The sequence below is a fragment of the Polyergus mexicanus genome, unplaced genomic scaffold (genome assembly GCF_030449975.1).
Source record: "Polyergus mexicanus isolate NDT 795.1 unplaced genomic scaffold, iyPolMexi1.0 SCAF_7, whole genome shotgun sequence".
In the NCBI taxonomy this organism is placed as follows: domain Eukaryota; kingdom Metazoa; phylum Arthropoda; class Insecta; order Hymenoptera; family Formicidae; genus Polyergus; species Polyergus mexicanus.
Window position 1 is genome coordinate 10,050,183 of NW_027223327.1, and position 21,398 is coordinate 10,071,580.

The 21,398-nt window shown below is 32.5% G+C and overlaps 2 protein-coding genes across 5 annotated transcripts in view; both read right to left on the minus strand.

Annotated features, from left to right (window-relative positions):
• Window positions 1-12,129, minus strand: part of LOC138934731 (large neutral amino acids transporter small subunit 1) — a 25,555-nt gene extending 13,426 nt beyond the window's left edge. For 3 of the 4 annotated variants that reach the window (XM_070298760.1, XM_070298761.1, XM_070298758.1), the window contains exons 1-3: window positions 11,783-12,129; window positions 4,731-4,978; window positions 4,143-4,389 (exon numbers count right to left, since the gene is read on the minus strand). In XM_070298760.1, the coding sequence (XP_070154861.1) occupies window positions 4,143-4,389; window positions 4,731-4,973 (490 nt within the window). In that variant the 5' untranslated portion in view covers window positions 4,974-4,978; window positions 11,783-12,129. Of the gene's footprint in view, window positions 1-4,142; window positions 4,390-4,730; window positions 4,998-11,782 lie in introns of all 4 variants that reach the window. The other variant, XM_070298759.1, reaches the window with a different exon arrangement.
• Window positions 12,130-19,499: 7,370 nt separating this feature from the next.
• Window positions 19,500-20,876, minus strand: Grx3 (Glutaredoxin 3). Its single transcript, XM_070298721.1, has 2 exons — window positions 20,700-20,876; window positions 19,500-20,430 (listed from the first exon to the last, which is right to left on the minus strand). The coding sequence occupies exons 1-2, from the start codon at window positions 20,747-20,749 to the stop codon at window positions 19,794-19,796; spliced, it is 687 nt and encodes a 228-aa protein (XP_070154822.1). The 5' UTR covers window positions 20,750-20,876; the 3' UTR covers window positions 19,500-19,793.
• Between the last annotated feature and the right edge of the window lie 522 nt (window positions 20,877-21,398).

A 21,398-nucleotide genomic window follows, 5' to 3' on the forward strand; every position in this document is an offset into this window, starting at 1 on the left:
CGATTTATCGATCTCTTAGAGAAAGTTGCCGTAATTTACGAGGAAAATTTATGATTTTAAATTTCGCCGCGATAATCTCTTCCATTGTGAATCTCGCGAAAATACAAATTGTCACGATAATGATTTCTCATTAGCGTAACTCGGCAGTAGTGAAGCTTAGTAATGACTTTAATATATATATGACTTTATGTCGATGGTTATCGTAGAAAAGAAACATAATACTTTACTACGCATGAAGCCATAGTATTTTAACAGGATAATTACTGGGAGCCAGCAATGGGTTCTACGTAAGTTTTCATTAATCGTTATATTTGCTGGCATTGATCGTTATGAACATAATAACGACAGCAGAAAATTAAGTAAAAAAATAAATAACCCTCATTCCGAAAAGTGGATACATCAGGATGATTGTGGAATCAATAAAATTTGCTAATACAAATATATGATAATCTAATATAATATTTTTGAAATTAATATTATACTTTTACAAGAGGGTGCTTCAGTCAAATAAATGTTACGGAACTTCGCTTTTTTCTTTTAGTATTAATAATAAGTAAGATTGTTTAGATACTGAGATGAGATAAAAATTTTTTGCAGATGAAAAAAATTCCAATTATTAACCTTTGACGCCGCGACGTCATTTCAGAGCTGCGTCCTTGATGGGAATAAAAAGGAAGAAGAAATCGAGATAGACAGAAAGAAATAGAAAGAGAAAGAGAGAAAGAGAGAGAGAGAGAGAGACTGATGCAACATCTTGCAGAAATATCGCGAGACTTTTCTTTCCCCTTTGCGTGCCTTCCTCAAGTCTCTCCTCCTCCTCCTCCTCCTCCTCCTCCTCCTCCTTTTCTTTCTCCCTTCGTTCACTCGTTTTGTCCTTCCTTTTCGCGTCGTCATTTCCCCCCTACCGTCGAATTATACTGTTGTGACCAATTGCCACGTTATGAAATTACATTTGTTCACAATGAGGCGTGATTGCCATCGGGCTTTTGACTCGCGGGACTCCACGCGCGTCTTTCATCGACATTTCCAGTTAATCTATGTCGATCATCACTTTCCACTAATCGTTTATGTGTTACGTGACCATCCTTGTGACCATCACGAAACATTTTTAATACAGATTTAAATCTATTAATTCGAAAATGACAATTATGCCTGTCATAAATGTGTAATAAAGTATAAAAGGCTTTGTAATGCATAATCTTTGGTTTATTTGTCATAATAATTAGAAGAATAATAATTAGTCACATTGCGAGTCGCGTTGCATCTAACACTAATCGAGAAAGTGCGGATTCGCTCGTGAGCGCTCTGGTCGTTGATCTCTATCACTTGCTAGAGTGAATTGGAAACGTATTGCCATTGATACATATGTGGTATAAGGAAAACAAAATTAAATCGCATATGTTTTACATATAATTATATGCGGCAGGGGATTTTATTTGCATTCTCTATCTTCGTAAATATCTTAATTGTCAATTTAATTAATAAGTCGCTTAGCGTGAAACGAATTTCTTAATTGAATAATTTGAATTAACGAAATATTTTTCGCAATTCTGTTTGAATTTTTTAATCATCAATGTTAAATGATTGGATAATAGGTGAACGGGGAAAAAAAATTTCTTTCCATTTTAAATATTTACCTTGAAATTTAATTATCGATATTAAACGATTAGATAATAATAAATGAATCGCGAGAAATTTCTTTCAAGAAATCAGAGTGCGCGGTGTGTTCGTTACTTTCATCATTGATCGAATGCGTTCGCGCTTCATTTTCCTTACAGGAAAACCTATTCTCCGTTTGTCGAGCGATTTATCGGAGAAAGTAAATGGAGCTCTATATGGTATATGGCAAAATCTTATTTCGAACGATAGATGAGTTTTACAAACTATTCGCCGCGACGACTATTCATCGCTTTACATCTCGCAGTATTTTTCTCGTGTCAAATTTAAAATAAATGCAATCTGTCGGGCAGAAAAATTAAAACTATTTGTTCACAGTTGATTAATTTTGCAATTGTTCGATGGTCCGGTCCATCCGGAATTTATATCGTGCTTATATCTTAACATATGAATGATATCAGGTTCTCGAAACGCGTGCATAAATATCGTTAATTAATATTATCGCAAATCGATTTTTATCGCGATTCGACAAGTGGATTTTATTTAAGTCACGTGTTGCGTCTACGTTGTGTGACGATATTTAATTCGAAAATTCGATATATATGAATTATATATTTAATATTTAATTTTTATAATTATTTCACATTCGAGATATTAATTTCGCCGCACATTTTGCGGGAAAGGAGTGAAATCGTATCTCTCTCGCGTAAATATATTTACAAGGATAGTGCTTCGTCAATGATTTCTTTAAAAAAGGGTGACCGCTGAAATGCGATTACGTTTGCGTAAAACGATCCATTGCTCGCAGGAGTGATATCGAAACAAAAAAAAGTGCACAGTTAAACCGCAACGAAGGCGACATATGTCTACTCGCGGTCGTATCTTTGTCCGCAATTTGGATTTGTCAAAAATGTACTTTCTTTCAGTTTCTTCGCGCAATACACAACCCGTATCTACCCTACACGAAGCAATTCTGATAATTAATGCAATTTAAAAAAGCTCATTGATCAACGAATTAGATATAACCGTCTATAGAATTTTTATATGTAAAATTATTGATCTCATTGGTTAAAAATAAAAAAAAAAAATTCTGCGTTTTTTAACTCAATAATTATTTTTAATTAAATTTTATTTCTATTTTTTCCAGTTTCTTTTTTTCATTATTATATTTTTAAAAAAGAAGATTATTTCTCGTGAGGACTTCTTTTGTTTTTAACCTTATTAGTAACTTATTAGGCTAATAACTAGCGATCTAAATCTCTTGTTTGCCAAGAGGAAAGAATAGTTGATTTCTCTCTAAAAGATTAAAATAGAGGGAACAAAATCTCAAGGGTAAAATATGAAAGCTCTCGTGGCTGTTAGATTATATATATATTGTCGATCTTACTGCTCTGGGAATTCCGTATATATTCAGTCTGACAAATACAGTAGTTGGATGAACACAAGGAATACTTCTGATAAGAAATTATTTTCCTTTTTGCGGGAGAGAGAGAGAGAGAGAGAGAGAGAGAGAGAGAGCGCTTTTCTTGCAACAAGACGTTCAATCGCATTTCTCGTAAGAGAGCTCTTGATTGTAGCGGAATGAAGAAAAGATTGCGTAGAGTCTGTAATTATTTTTATTTTCAACATTATAATTTTTGTATAATGAATATGTTCATAATTTCTATATATATTTGATAGAAAAAGTAAATTTTTAACACGGTGACGAGATATTTGATCTAAATAATCTTCTGTTCGCTCTTTGTGATAACACGCTAAAATATCCACCGCATCATTATCACCCGAGAAAATTATCAAGACGAGAGTGAAATGCCTCGGAAATAGCATTCTACAAAACATGATTGCTGTGAGAAAGACGAATTTTCTACATACGGGTCACATTGTCGGCCCGTTTGAAATCGTTAGTGCACGATGAACGGGCGAGCCAATGAAGTTCAATTCTCTCGGTCTCGGTATTGTATCACGATTATTCGTTATAGAGGATCGTAACATTGGTCCTGTTTGATTGCAATTGGGTACGATAAATGTCTCGGCGGATATAAGCTTAATTGCTGTTACATTGTGTTCCTTTACATGCGGATCACGAAATCCTCGTACAGTCGCGCGATCAACAATGCACTGCTTCGATTAATCTCGCGGACAGAGAAAGTATCTATGTACGTGCCACGCTCGATTTATATACGCTAGCAAGTAATATTAAAAATGTTTCTTCATTTTTACCAAATGTGGAAAAAGATAATTAATTTAATTTTATATTAAATAACTACGCGTATATATAATTTTTAATTTCACTAAATATTTAAAATATTAGTTTTATTTTGTATAGAATAGATTGAAATTATTATTCAATTTCTTCCCTACACGAATTTAAAGAAATATAAATTTTTTTATATTTTGTTTTTTTTTTACGTATTTTATTCTTTAGATACATCGCGATTAATGGAGAGTTTTAGAATTCCAAGATCTATTGTTTTGAGTCGTTTGTTTCATTCATCGGGAGATACAATTTTTCGTCATCTACTTACATATGCAGCAGGCGGCAAGCATTCTTACGGGATCATCCGGCGGCGTACAATCCGGGAAGAGTGGTTTGAGGACGTAGACGCTGAAAGTCAAGGCTACGATAGCCTGGCTGCAAGGACGCACTATCATACATTCAACCCATAATCTAACGAACGCCAGAAAAGGCCCGAAGGTCTCCATAATGTATGCATAATCCGCGCCCGACTTCCTGATCATGCAACCGAGCTCGGCGTAACAGTAAGCTCCTATCTATCGAAAGATACAAGAGAAAAGGGTAACGAATCAGTATAGAAATATTTGTTGTATTAGAAAACACTTATCAAAATATTAATGAATATTTAAATTCATTTGCATTTATATGTCTCTCTTTGATTCGCGATAGCAGGCAGACGTGTTGAAAAAATAAAGAACGTAAGAAAGATTTTTTGTGCTTGCGCGCAAAAAATTCGCTCTATTAATTTATTTATACCCCTCGTATAAACTACTTTTTGTATCTGAAAATCTGTTGCAATTTTCATAGCTGATATAATAATTAAATAAATTAAATTTTTTATAATTTTTTAATAACGAGAAAAAAAAATTATAAATACCATGGAATAAATTCCGGATGCCGTCCATACGAGAAGACTCGCGTTCACGCTTCCAGTGTATTTAAGTACGCCCGTAGGACTGACGAAAATACCGGAACCGATAATGGAACCGACAATGACGGTGACGCCGTTGAGAAGCGACATTTTCGCCTCCAGTTTGATCTCGTCATTGCCCTTTTCATTGGTAGGAATCGGATCGTAAGGGCCCTTCTCGCCATCTTTGATGCTTCCTGATTTTGACATTCTTTCTGAAATGCACAACAAAAGCTAATTTGTTTTATTAAAATAAAAATTCATTATCAAAAATTCTTTTATTAAAATAATATAATTAATTATTAAATTCAATTTTCAATTTTTTTATTTTGCATACCTTCATTATCAATAATTTGTTATTATCGTGCTATTGTTTTTTGTTTACAAATAAATATGTATTATGATAAAGATAATTTTGTAAAAGGACTTGAGTTATAGATTTTATTGCATTTTTGAAAGGGTCGTTTTTTATCGCCGCAGATTATTTTGCCCCGATGACGAAAATTTTATCGAGTCAATAGACTCGATATAAACGAGCAATTTAAAAACTACGATAAAATAACCGCAATATATTTAACCTGTGTATACGTCAATGCATCTTATCGATTCAACTTTTTCGACGTCGCAGCAAAATAATCATGCGGGAAAATCTCTCGTGTACACGGAATATTATGCATCTATTTGATTATTTAGATTCAGTGTGGTTTTGTTATTGTTATTGAAGTTCACTAAGAATAGTAAATTGATGATCGTATTAAAGTGATTACATCCAGTCATGTAATAGTCGCTTGTATAAAATTCTTCCTTTTTCTTGAATACTTTTTGTATATTTTTTACAACAATTTAAAATAAAATATCATATTTAAAGATCCTAACAGGTTTTACAAGATTATCTCGAAGAATCAAGAGAAGGCGATTTACGACTTTAATACGGCCGTAAAGCACGGAGAAAATTTATCTCTGCATCCTCGCGTTTCCTTTCGCCAGTTCTACATGATACGAGAAAAGCGAGGAATAAATATATAAATCGCGATTCTGTGTTTCGTAACCGACGCTCTCTCTCTCGAAGGATTTTCCGTTCTTGTCTTGAATAATGCATTCGGCAATCGCGCAAAGTGAACGACTTTTATTAGCTGATGGCATTGATTTATCTCAGGGAAAAGGCTTCTTCCGTTCGGGAATATACGTGAGGATGCGGATAAGAATCTTACGTGGGAAGAACATCGCTTTGACTCTTCACTTCTTAGAAAACTGGTGACTCGTATAGCACGCATAAGATGTTTTTCATTTGCCGGCAACAGGTTCCTATCAATATTAACCAGGCGAGCGATCAATCCGTTAATTAAAACGCAATTAGCCATTAAATGCGCGTTATTAAACGATGATAAAAAAAATTTGCGAGCTGTGGAAATAGCGATATGTGAGAGACAAATATATTTATACATATATATAACGCGACAAAGGAGCCTATATTTGAAAGAAAGAAATAGGAAATTGTAGAAAATTCTCCGTATATTTATATACTTATACTATAAATGTGTCAAAATAAATATTACTAATACGTTACATTAATTATATATATATTTCATATATATATAAATATATATATTTATATATTAATTAATCATATATATTTATATATATTTAATTATATATATATATATATATATATATATATATATAATTACAATTTTGTAATATTATATAATTATAATTATAATTTTTTTCTTGATATTTCGTTATTATGTAACGATGTTATTATTATTACAATACATTCATCGATCATTCTTACTTACAAATATTGTATAATGAATTCTGTATCACTACAAAATAGAAATTGGCGATTATTACACTTCCTTATGAACGCAACTTTGTAATTAATTTACATACTCCGTCTCCGTCTCCGGGTGCGGTTGCGAGACTAACGAGAAAAGTGAGTTTCGAAGACCGTGAATTAATTCGGATTCTGCGTCACACTATCACGGCCTTTATCGAGGATGTGATCCCGACCAATCGTACGATAGATCGTCGATACACGCCTTACAATCACCTGGCGAGTGATACATTTCGAGACGGTGACAGATCTGCTCTCGCTGCGGTTCGCTTGCGCGCGCTCTTTGCTCGCTTTTTATTAGTAATAAAATACCGAAAGGAGCAATATCATGTGTTTATCGATTTGTTATTGTATCGATTACCGTGATATGCTCGCTGTGTATCATCATTTCAGTTCGCACCTTGATTTCGAACGTTTATCGATCGCTTGTTCTTTCTCCTTGTCTGCTCCAAACTGTTTCACTAGATATTTAGGTAAGTACTTGGTCAGCCTTAGATTTAATATATTCTTAAGCCTGTTTTAAGCGATCTATCATTTGTAACAAAAATCTATTTATATTTTTATGTATCGTGTAATACCAGAAAACGTTTGAAAATACCTATCAGGGCACATACGTTAAATTAAACCGCACATAAAATTAGAATTAGAATCCTGTCTACAATATTGATGAAAACATTAAGAAAAGCGTTAAAGCATTCCTTATGATATTTATGTTATGTAAAATAATATAAGATTGGTTGAATTTTATTAATAATTAATTAATAGTTTATACTAACAGTTACTGTTTTTAATTTTTGTTTATTCTATATGTTTTGTGTTTCCAAAATTATAGTTCTCTTATCATTAATTCTTATCAATTAACAATTGAAAAGAAATTCTCATGTTGCATAGGTTGGATATCGTTTCACGCGAATGTGAGAATAATAATCGAATTCCAAATAAAATAACGAATTCGCGAAGAATATCGCTAAATTTCTTTTTCCGTTAGATACTCTACGCATTTCTACGCGAGATAAGATTATATATCGCAGTTTTTATTTTCAGGATTCTCTAGATATTTTTTAAAGTAAAACTATTTAAATGCAAAGTGGGAAATTTTTTTAATAAAAAAATATAACAATTTTTCACAACTTGGCGCCTTTTTTTACCTTTTATGTATAGACAACGCGTAATATGCTATTTCGATACGCGATATTCATTCTATATATAAATAGTGTGTGTGTTCAAGCGAATTATTAACTTTCTTAATGTAATCCAATTTTTCTTTTCAGTTAAAATGAGATTATAGAAAGTTAATTTTCTCTATTTTCCGCAGATTACGGAATAATCTGAGAGAGAGCTAAAGCTTCTCTCTACTATCACTAATAGATTTGTAGGGATCGCACCTACACACTTTTTTAATTGTAAAGGAAATGTGTGTGTTGCAAAATCATATACGCGACTATTTAGATAAATATTCAGCCGCTCTTAAAGTAAAATTGATAACAATTAATAAATTGATAAAAAGAAAGGCCAATTAGAGCCTGGTAATTAATATTATATTTTCAAAATTAATAAATTCGAAATTGTTAACGCTTGTTCTAAAATCAACATGCGTTTGCAGTTTTAATATATTCCTAATAATGAGAATTAAATACGCAAAACGATTTGTTCCCATCTCTCGTAGGTTTACCCTTAATCACATCGCACATTATATCTCGCCCGCGATATGATGTGTCTAGTATCAAATATCTGTCGTAGTCCGTTATATTGAGTATCAGTTACAATACAAACAAATCCTCTGCAGGAGTTTACACTTATATACATAATTCTCACATTCCATTGCATGCTCCAATGGAATGTGAGAATTACGAAAAAAAAAAAAAATATATATATATATCATGATAATAAAATTATAAAACATGACAGAGAAGAGATAAGATGCTTATTAAGGTCGAGATTTTTATCTAATTTTCCTAATAAATAAAATCACCGTGTAATTATGTAATGAAATAATTTTTTATTAAACATTTATACGAAAGAGAGTTTTTATTCTCGTTATATAAATATTTATTGGCGGCGCGATATTTTGCGTACGATAATTCTATCGCGATGTTTCTATACAACGCGAATTCCATGCAACGTAAAACCCCCTTTAGTTCAAATCCCCCTTAATCTTTTGCGTTAGCCTGGCATTCGTACCGCTTCAGCTGTTCAAAACGCACACGCAACATACGTGGCGAAATCGCGTATACGTATACAATATGTCTACCGGCAATTCCCGCTTCTTTTCTCGCACGTCTATGTGTGGGTATTGACGAACAAAAGTTCGAAAAGGCGCTTTGTCCAAGCCTTAGAGGCATCAACTAGGACCTTTCCTCCAATACCGGTTCCTAATGCCCGCCAGTTTGAATCAAGCATCCCGACAACATTCTACGAAAACCGTCGTTCCATTTTATACGTAATTTTTAGTTATCGAACGCCATAACTTGTCGTTTTCTCTTAATATTTTATAATCTTTTAATTTATTAAAATTTAAAAAAAGTATTGTAAAATGCAATATAATATTTAAATATAATATTTAAATTCTAATCATCATATCTTCTTATATGTTTTTATTCTTATTTCGTTAGTTTGTCATAATATTAATTTATCGTAATTTTTAATATTTTATCTTTTCACGCATTTTTACATTTAAATAAAAATTTTAGATTTGCATTGCAGGGAAAGGGAGAGGGGAAAAGTAATGTAAACGCGTGAGAAGGAAAGTATAAATAAAAATCACGCGTATGGTTATCAGATACGTCGACATCTCGGGGTAGGAGACCATGATATCTCGGTTGCAGTTTTGGCGCGTGCTGACTAAGCTCACCACAAGCGACCATGGTGTCCATGAAAGTCTCGTCGATGTTGCATCATTGCTTTTTATCGATCCTAAACCGACCTCCATGTCCGCTTGCGTGTCTAAAGCGAACTGTACTTAACGGCACCTGCCGTAAGAGCAAAGACACCGATGTCATCGATTTGCCTTCCATGAAAGATAATGACATGCCGATATCGCGATTTGAGAATGATGAATCGTCCCGTTAATTTATAGGAATCCGAATAAAATTTAATAATATTCTGGAATATTGAATAATATTTTCAGTTGTCTTTGAAAAAACTCGTTATTATTAAATAACGAGTATTATTAAAATTTTAAGAATTTAATTATCTCGCTATTAATAAATGTTAATATCTAGATATAATGCGTGAAAATTAATTTAATTTAATTTTCGCCACTATGATTGGAATGTTGTATCAAATATTAGCTTTATTTCTTTTATTAAATTTACCTCTATGTACTTGCAATTGTTAAATATTTTTGAAAAATGGTAATTATAAATAGAGAAAAATTCCGGACAATGTTTATGTGTCATAAAATCGCGACAAGAATTCGCAAGATTTAAAAGAAGATGACCGCGTGGGTTGTATTCGTCGGGGAAAATTACGGGCATAAAGTGCAAGAGAGCAAGCAGTTCTCTTTGCGCGATTTAATAAGCGATATTAAACGCATGACAGACTTCCTGTTCGCATATCGCTCTTGCTTTTCGAGTACCATCGAATCTCGTGTACTCGAGTGCACGATACTCGCGCGATGTTTAAACGAAAGGGCCAGTTTACAGCAGTGGCAGCGGCCGACGAGAAAATCAATAAGCCACGTGGGTCGCCGACCGGGTTTTCCGAACCCAATATTTTCGCCCCGTGATAATGCTGCAGGATAACCGCAACGAATCGATCAAATAAGAGAAAATGTTCGTTATTTTTCTTCCTAACTCTTATTTATGTCGATAAATAATTCACGATGTCACGTACGGATGTATCGTGATAAAAATCGAAGAGTATGTAGGTGAAAAAAGAGCAAACTGGTGAGAATTTTTTTGCATATAATGAAGATTCGAGTCTGCAAGATACTCGTTAAAGAAAATCGTTATTAAACGCTTGTTCGCATTTATCATTGCTCAACCGATTTTCTATTGAAAAATTTTTTTTGTTTCATGTTCTTATTAAAATTTGTATAATTTACTTTCTGAATATTCTCTAAATACTTTCTGGATACTTTCAAAAAAAATTTATATTTTCGTGGATTTAAAATTTATTTCCTCATTTCAATCTAAATTGATAAACGAATTAAATTATGTTTTCAAAAAATTGTTTAATTTTTAGAAATTGATATTTTTAAGACTCGGAAAAGAGAGAGATCGCTCGACGAATCTTCAATTTTTTCGAATTAAGAACTTGCTATAATGTTTAAAGAGAAAGGGGATTAACAAAATTAAATTCTATGTCAGGATTTAAATTAAAAAAAAAAAAAAATTATATAATTATTAATAGAGTAGTAATTGTAATGATATAATGAGCGCTACAAATTTTACCTTCCATATAGATATATAGAAGATAGTAAATATTTGATGCTGCCACTGCGAAGTTCACTATTTATAATATACGATCGATATAACGTAGTTAACACGTGTTTCATCGAAACAGACCGAAATTGAAATTATTAACGCAAATTATTCGCAATTTTCGAAAGTGTTTTTTCTTTTATTAAATTTGTGCCAAAAATTTAGATACGTTTTATATTATTATTTATCATTTTATATTATTTACTCGGCATAAAACTGCAGAGCTATTTAATTTCATTTTTTAATAATTTTCAATAATGTGTATGTGTGTGTGTGTGTTATGTGTTCGCAATAAGCTCCCAGAAGACGATATTTATAAAAAAATTAATTTGTGCAATTTTAATTATGTGATTCAAATATAAATTAATTAAAATAACATCTTTATTAATAAATAATTTGTATTTGCGGTTTTCGCATCTCGCATACATACATTGTTTACACGATATCATTTTGCCTAATTCGATAGCATAATTGATCCCTTAACTTTCCCCATTCTAGCACGCACGATTGAAATCCACCCTTGCGCCCTCCGAGGACGGCCATACTGCATGGGGCATGGAACCGTTGAACGCGAGTATTACGTCGCATTTCGTTCACATTCCATCGATTGAATATCGTGAATATTGTGATCTTATCCGCGTATCCTATCCTGTAATCTAACGTTCTCTCCGGTGGCGAAAGATTCCGCGAGATTTTTCATTCAACATTAAGATGCGAGATACGCGACGCGATTCTGCGTTTCTGACGGTGTCACTTCTCACCTGTTTCGCGGCTCCTCGCAGCAAGATCGCCCCGATGTAGATCAAGAGAGGAAAAAAAAAAAAAGAAACAGAGATTGGAAAAACGGGAAAATTCGCGCGCGTGTCACTACGCACTTGGAGGATCGATCTCAAACGCCGGCCATGGCGCGAATTCCTCTTCCGGAGTCACTGTTTCTCTCCTCGGTTTTTTTTTTTTCCTTTCTCTCCGGTCTTCAATTAGATTTTAGCACAACCGCGAATGTATTGGTTCTCGTTATTATTTTATCGTCGTTTTGATAGCGATCTCGTACGAAAGTGAGCGCGAGACTGAGCCTGGATCGAAGTGTGCACGACACGCTGGTCGGGCTCTGAATGACCGTCGCTCTTCGTTTGCTCCGATCTGTAGCATCGCGCGTACTCGTCGGGAGTATATGTGTGTGTGTGCGTGTGTATGTATATGCGTACGTGCATGAATGTGAGGGAAATCCAGACGGTGCCACCCCCGGACGACGTATCGAGCGGCCTATCGGCCGTCCCTGACGCGTCGTTCTCACCCCGACTTTAGATGTAAGTAAAGAAAATAAATGAACAAAAGGGAAAGAGATGAATTAAATGTAGGATAAATAAAAAAATTTTACCGGATTGTTTACAGAAGTCAGTTGTCGCATTTCATTAAAATGCAAAGTTGCAATTGTATATCTCATTTTTGTATGCGCAAAAAATACATTATACATGCGACAGCATCGATACACGTGGCAGCTCGATTGTGGAATCTGATAACGTTAGCGTTGACATTTGATTATGATCCGTTGACAAGAACCAACATATCTCGCAAACAAGATAATAATTAACGAAAATAGTGGTATAACGCGCGATAACAAATGGCCTCTCTCACGATTCGGTTTAATTTTATCTGCTGTACAAAAAAATAAATACTTTTGCGCGTAAAGTATTTATTTATACAATTCTCTCGTCAGAGACACACATGGAGATTTTTCCAAAGATGTTACAGTATCTATTTCTCTCATCCCATTTATTTTTTAAAATTTTTGCAGTATCTATTATTTCGTTTTAATTATTTTTTAGATAAAAAGTTATACTTTTTCATTTAAATGCAAATTTTTTGCATTTAAATGTATTTGTTGTATATATATTTTATATATTTTGTTGAGAACATATATTTTATTATTAAATTCTCAGAATAAAAAACAAGTCTTTATACACAAAATATAATAATGCCCACGTTTGCTCGTTTATTCAGTTCTTTTTTAAATGGTAAATGGTGGTAAATTAAAAATCGACTTGACGACTATGAAAATTACAGTTAACGTAATTTGTTTAGAGCAAAGTTCAATGCGACAGCGAGCGAAGAGGAATAAACGTCAAACGTGCGGTCCTCTCTAGTTTAATAGTCCTTTTATAGTTCATTAACTCTATAGTTCATTAAACTCGCGTGTTCAGTTTCTTTAGAGATAAAACATTATGACGTAAATTCAAATTTTCCGAGAAAGTTATTTACAAGCATGCAACGTCATTCATATTTTGCTGACGTTCACTACACGTTCGAAGCTACACAATTTGTGAGCAATGAGACTGAAAAGTTTCTCGAGAGAAAAATCGAAGATTGATGTCGTTATGGACAAACGACACGTACCTTTTTCTCGCGGGGAATCATTTTTCCCATTTCTTTCCTCCTTTTCCAGCTCTCATTAAAATTTATTCCGTTCGATGATGAAATATGTATATTGCTGTGTCGTATTCTTTTGTCGCGCGCGATATTAAATATCGCATTTCGCCCACATCTGTAGATTATCCTAGACATTTCACTACAATACATATTTCCAATCGCGGTGTCATATATATCTGAAATGAAAATACATGCATTATGCGATTTTAAGGAATATATATACAGGGCGGGGCATTTATATTGAGACTCCTAAATATCTAAAAAATAAAGAAAGATAAAAAGAAATGTTTCAGACAAAAGTTGTTCGGATCTAAGGGGGTCATAAGATGATGCCATTAGTTTGATCTTGGGTGAAGGCGCTTCGGAGATTTCGATGTCAATCTTGTTTTTTTTAAGCGGAAACATTCCAATCTTTTTACATAAATCGATTCCTTGCAATATTCCGTATAAAAAATTATAAAGGTATGACGGTCAAAAGTTTAATAGTTTACGAGATATTTTATACTTTATTTTATTACTTCATTTCGACATAATTTTACATAAACTATGAAATATCTCATAAAATTATTTATTTTGCAATAATGTTACTTTAATATTTTAAGCTCAAAAAATGAGAGATGTCATTTGGTGTAAAGAAAATAAAACAAGATTGAAATTGAAATTTCCGAAGCGCCTCCACCGAAGGTCAAACTAATGGCACCATCTTATGACCCCCTTAGAACCGAACAAGTTTTGTCTGAAACATTTCTTTCTATCTTGCTTTATTTTTTAGATATTTAGATGTCTCGATATAAATGCCCCACCCTATATATAGATAAGAATTGTAAATTTTTTTATTTTGGTAAAATATGCCACTGTATCATAATTGTGAGATGACGAATAGATGATGGTATTAAATAAGATGTATCGATATTTTATCCAATTTTTCTTGAGATACGTTAACAATTTTGTTTTTATTTCGGTAGATGAACTGCTTTGTATTATTTTCTGCATAAAATTGTTTTCTTTTATTATTAAATACGAATAAATTCTATTTAGCTTTACGCAACATGTCCCTGCTCTTCTTTTACGCGGCAGTGATAAATCGCATTTCAAAAATTAAATTATTATCGTTACATATTGAAAATACTTCGTAGCCGCTGTGGTATCATAATTAACGTAATAATAAAAAATTGAAAGATCGATTCCACGCATATACGGCGATATGATCGGTTTACCTTGCCGGGAAGCGATCCTTCATCTTTCCGATGCTCGTACATAATCATTTACCTTTCTAATATATTCCGCCTTTACTTGCCGATTAAATAAACTATCATCGAATCGCCGATCAGCTCGTTAACGCAAGTGATTTGAATAACTAATCTCGCGGGAGAGGATCAGAGAGAGAGAGAGAGAGAGAGAGAGAGAGAGAGAGATGTCTACAGATCAAACAATTAAAAAAATCGGTACATCGCGTGACTATCGGATGATAATCGCGAATATAATCCGTCACCCTTATCGTGTCTTTCATGTTACAAATATAAATTATAAACAGGTTGCACAATCTTATTCCATCAATTCTATCGTTTCATCGGAGATCATCTCGCGAACATCAGCGAGATTTTACAAGCGACCGAATAATAACATATTTAATATAAATTTTCTCGGAATATTTTTCTTCCATATATCGTTAGTTTCGCGCACGTTTTCAAATATTGTATAAATATTTTATAAATTGTATTCCGAGGGAAAGACAGAGACAGAGAGAGAGAGGGAGGGAGGGAGAAAGAGATATTATGTAACATAGAAAAATCAATCAATGTTTTGCGAAATCGTGTAATAACCGTTGCATTTTTGACAAGTTTGCAATCGATAATTATATAAATTGTGTAAGTATAAGACAAATAAGCAAAACAAGTTTTCTTAATGCAAAAGGGAGTCGGTCATTGTCGAAAAGTCGTTTGTTTATGATTTGTAATAAATAAGAGAACGAAAATTATATATTTTATTACATACTGCAACAGCACTAAAAATTGTTGTTCAGATTGATTAAATGTTGAAAATTCGTACATAAAATTAATTCGGAGGATCATCAATAGTTAAACAAAACAAAGGGAAACAAAATGGAATGTCTTGGAAAAGGAAATTTTAAAGAATTGCAACCGCAATTTTTTCTCGTTTCTCTTTGAACATCTCGTTTGAACTTTGATTAATATCAGTTTTATTTTTTTATTGCCTCACGATTGTTCTGCACAAATGGTAATTTACAGTTTACAGATTATTTCTGCATAATAAATTGTAAACTGCCAGCATAATAAAACTATGCTGTCACTTAAAGAAACGATTATAAAGTATGCCGATTTCTTAAAAATTAATTATCGACACTAGAATACTTTCGCGATATTAAAACAATTTAATATTTACGCAAAAAAAATAAGTAATCAACTTGCAACTATTAATAAAATGATTATAAATTACGTTAAAATTAATTTATAATATAACTATTATAACGTAGATTTTTATAAAAAATTCTTTTATATATCAATTCCATTTTTTTTTTTTTTGTTAGTTTTATCTTTTACTTCTTAATTCATTTTATTATTTATTAAATTAAGAAGATAATGTATAAACAAAGATGACTCGATTTTTTGCATTATTGAATAGGATATCTATAATGATTAACGATAAATTGATGTTGTTACAGTCAATTGAACTGCAAGAATTGCAAGAATGAATTGTACTTTGCAGGAAAATAAATCAAATGTATGGATGGATGACGAAATATCATTCAAAAATTCATAAGATACGGAACAAGAGAGTAGAAGATAAAATCAATAGTAATAATTGTAATTATCTGTTTGCATGATATTAATAATGTAATGTTTAAGCATGTATAGTTGCTAAACATTATTATATCGTTTTTGCAAGCTTCGGAACCGATCATGGAATATGGAAATATACAGTGATATTAGCGATGAAAGAAAAGAGATGTGATAATAAGCACTCTCGTGGTGCTCTACCATCGGTTTGATCAGAAACGTATTATTACTGTATAAATTCTTTACATACGTTGATTAATTACGTATCACATAACAAATACAGCCTTTCAGAATGATAATGATATCCATTTTAATGTGAGTACATACTGATCAATTATGCTAACGAGTTATTCTATTTTTAAAAGAAACACATGCGGGGCGTTCTGCAACAAGAACGTAAATGTTTCCGTTATTCGAATTTTTCGTAGCGTTCTGTATGTGAGAGCGGAATTTAGAGTAACCCCTTGCAGGATTAAGGACTCCTGTTGCGTAGGATGTCCTTCAGTGACGTCAGGGAATCAATAGCGAAAAGGCGGAGGCGAAATACACTTGCGTCATCGTGATGACATACCATCTCTTTCTCTCTCTCTCTCTCTCTCTCTCTCTTCCTCTCTCCATCTCTTTCCCCCTTTCTTCGAGAAATGCAAATAAGAAGGAAAAGCAGGCTACCGCGTCGATAGAAATTATTTCTCGGAGAAACGTTCCTCTAACTTATTGTTAGACGAAAATTGATTTAATCATTATACTCTGCTAAATTAATAATTCTAATATAATAATATTTATGATAATAATAAATTTTAGAATTATAACTATTTAAAACTCTTCTCTTTTATCTATTTACAAATTATCTAAATTATTTTTAGATGTGCGTTTGATATATGCATTATCTCATATGTAGATTGATATATCTGAATGTTAATTGTAACAACTCTAATTGAAATATTTTTGTTCAGCTTATATAACGGCTATCATAATTAACGTTTAAATGACGATAAATCTTTGCGGTTATTTGTCGATTGCCGAAAATGAAATAAGTAACACGAATCCACTTGCTGTCTAATTGGGCGTAAGAAGATAAGAAGAAATTTAGTCATATACATAACACAATAATTAACAAATAATTGCACAATTCAAGGGGCAAACAATCGCGAAAGAAATCAACTGATACTGGATAAATCTAACGGCGTATAAGATGGTCAATATATTACCATTAAATTATATTAATTTTCGAATTAATTCAGATTTCACAGAATCGAGAGAAAAAAAAATGGATTTTACTGAAGATTAGGATTAAATACAAAATGTGATTGATTGAAACCGCCAGCTTTTCGATGGTTTATAAAACGGAAAATATGCTCGAACGACACGAGTAACTCCTGCTTTCCTCTTGACACGGTAATTTTCTAATTTACGGTAAAGGTTGAATTCTCTCAAATAAGGCCAGCAATGCAATTACATCGTTATCATTAAATTACTGACAAGATGCGCGATTATGCCTGTAAAATTTCGCACATTCAAAAATGTTCTATGTTAAAAAAGTTTTATGTTAAATGTTATCAAAGATCATATATTTTCGCTGAGAGCGCTTACATAATTATTTTTGTAATGTTTAAATGACTATAATCTTCGCAGTTACTTGTCGATTGCCAATAATGAAATAAGTAAACAAACGCGAATCCATTTGCCGTCCGGCGAGGTCTAACTGGGCGTAAGCAGATAAGAAAGAAATTTAGTCAATCTTATATACATTCTATCGTGACAAACAATAACAAATTTTTATATCTAGATTTTTTATATCTATAAATCGCATCTTTTAATTTTAATATTTGATATGTATTTAATATCTATATATGAATTTAATACCTATATTTTTAACTGGTCTGTTAAATTTACGCGTGTCAAATATTGAATTTATGTATGCCTCTATATATCTGATATCAAAATTTATACAGATAAGATAGAATTTTCTTTTTTAATTAAACTTTTATTAACGTAATTTAATAGTTTTTCTGTTAATTTTCCATATTTAATGCTTTGTGAGATAATTTCAAGAAGCGGTGAAATAGTTCGTTTATGAAATTATGTCTATTCTATCTTGCACAGAAGAATATCCCTCGCGCGGCAGTCGATTTAGCAAATTTAATGCTACCATTCCCGTGCATTTTATCATCTCTCGCAGAAGGATCGAAAAATTCCGTCGTCAGTTTCACTACCGCATGTGATAACTTTATTTTTTACTAGGCCGTCTAGCGGGATCAACGACACAAATAGATTAATGTAACGAGAGAGATAATAAACTATCTTCTAATAACATTTCCGGCCATTTCCGCATTCGCATCTTGGCGAGTTGGTTAATCAAGAGATATTAATTGTAACATTTTCTAATCGTAGTGTTGATTCTTCTCCTATAACAGTAACATTATGTTTTCATATATTATTATTATACATTATATTTAATATTATACATTAATTATTATATTGTGTAATTATATAAAATTCATCACAGTAATATACGCAAACGTGCGCGATAGATTTATATACAATTCACGAAATCAGCAAACTGTTTAAATATCTGTTTGTTTTTCAAATTTATATAGTTTATTTCATCATACATATTATATTATATATAATAAGAAGAAAAAAATATTGCGAAATATCTTACCTTAAGGGTGTCACCTCTCAATAGATAACTTTAATATTCGCACCATTTATACCTTCCTTGATAAGAGACGAAAAGAAATTACATCGACATCAATGGTTTTAAAATGCATGAAAGCATGAAGTTGACAACAGTAATAAAAGCTACATAAAATTACACAAATATTGACTTGTAGCGACATCTGTGCGGCGTATTTCAAAGATATTAACTAGCAAGATGACGTTTTGATGTTATCACGTGAAATTGTGATGATTGGCTATCAGATAGAGAATTCTTAGAATTTCGAAGAGACTTTAGAAATTCTCTATTCGATAGGCAATCATTGCATTTGACAAACGTTAATTAAGTAAAATTACATCCATGCGTATCTAGATATTCATACTTTGTGATTAATAATTCGAATATGTTGATATACGTTTAATGTGAGGAGATTTAAATGTAACATTAAAGGTAATAGATTATGTAAATAAAAGCAAAATATTGAAATAAGAGATTATAGATATCATGAAGGAAATAGCGAATGATTTTTATTACACTTCTGTGCAAAATTTATATAAATGATAAATTTTTTTATTCAATTTTTCTGTTGAGCGCATCCACTTTTTCTGTACATTATATAATAGCGGGATATTAATTATAACTACTATTTGCAGTAAAGTTTCTAATGATATATTTTAGCATGAAACTTAACTGACGATTTGTGAAAAAACCCGTTCTTTCGAAATCATTATAATTACATAATATATTTAATAACACATTTCACAAATGATCTCTATGGAAAATAGCCTTTGCTTCTATAGAAGATGTTTTCCATAATTAATATGGACTAAGTTAGAGAGATAATTTAAGTATTTCCCCTTTTTTATTTTTACAATTATATTTATCAATTCACTTTGTTTCCACACTATCCTTCTTTGGTAGCATACTTTCGAATTCGCCCGACTCATCCATCTCTTTCACTATGTCCAATCCACCGATTAGTTCTCCATTTAGATACAATTGTGGATATGTTGGCCAATTACTAAATTTTTTAAGTCCTTCCCTAACATCGTTGTCTTGTAATATATCAAACGACTTATAATCTGTTTTGTAATTATCTAGGATGGAAACAATTGTTCTGGAGAAACCACATCGTGGATTAGCTGGATTTCCTTTCATGAAGAGCATGCAAGGCGCTTGATTTATTAATTTCTTCAGTCTGTCCTCAAGGGAATCCTTCGTTTTGACTACTTCGAGCAACAGAGCATCGCTGTTATTCGAATAATGTTTGACTTTCTCTGTCAACGCGGGAGCATTAGCACCATCCACTCTATCTACGATATCGCTATTCTTCAGTAAAAGGACGGTAGGTACGACAGCTACTCCAGATTTGAGAGACACCTCGGGAACATTCTCCGCTTCGATTTTAGCAATCTTGACATTCTTATATTGCTCCAGCTTAGTCATCTCGTCGAGTACGTCGTTCACTTGGGAACATTGCTGCGCCCATGGCGCGTAAAAGTGAACGACACTAAGTTCTTTGGACCTTGAACGACAAAAATGCATTTGTAAAAAGTCAGGAAACATCAGAGAGCATCTGTCACACTTGCATACCGATAAAATTATTATCATAGGAAAATATGCTAAACTTGAACTTCGATAAAGATACATACACGGAGTAAACAAATTACGGTATATTATAACATATATCATTTAAAAAATAAAAAACAAAATAAACTGCATGAAATATACTTATTTTAGCAATATTGTGAAAGGAGGTTATAAACTTCCCCGCCGGTATTCCTGATTACTTACTTGACGAAGTCGTCGAATTCTTGCTGGGTGGTCAGCTCGGTGACAGTCATCGCGTCACCCTTTTCTCGTGGACCGTTTCTACTGCGATATCAAATTGGAAAATGATTTGCGACAGATTATTGTCGCGATACGTAGCGAAGCGAAGACCGAAGACTGGCGTCTACGCGACTTCCGTTGTTGCACTCATGGCTGCAGAATTTTTCCATCTCCTTGGCGCAGCCGCAGTCATTGGAAATCGGAATCTCGCGGAGGGAGATTCCGGAGGAATATGAATCCCGAGATGTAAAGGAATTTAATGGTAATTAGAGAGAAAATGTTTACTGCAGTTATTCATGATATTTGAAGTCGAATCGCATATTCATCATCTGTAAGAAATCCGCTTGTGCTCTCTCTCTCTCTCTCTAGATATGAAATTTCATTTAAAATGAAATAGATCTCTCATGTTGTAGGTTAAGATTTATTCGGCCAAAAATTTTAGAGTAGAATGAATATGTATCTTTATTTCATTTTTATTAGAGAGTTTTTTTGGAATATATAATATCAAAATATATTTTATCTTTCATTTGTAATTTCATTTGCAAATCTATAATCTAAGCTTTTAGTATAAAATGCAAAGAGAGGCTATTTTTGTATCAAAAAAAAGCTATATAAGGGTCATTTTTTTTCATAGATATTTGATGACAACTTAAAAAAATTCAT

Bases quoted from the DNA above. Each gene is read 5' to 3' on its own strand.
- Grx3 (XM_070298721.1), bottom strand. From the start codon at position 20,749: ATGACTGTCACCGAGCTGACCACCCAGCAAGAATTCGACGACTTCGTC. The intron at 20,431-20,699 runs GTAAGTAATCAG...TTGTCGTTCAAG, and splicing joins GAATTCGACGACTTCGTCAA to GTCCAAAGAACTTAGTGTCG.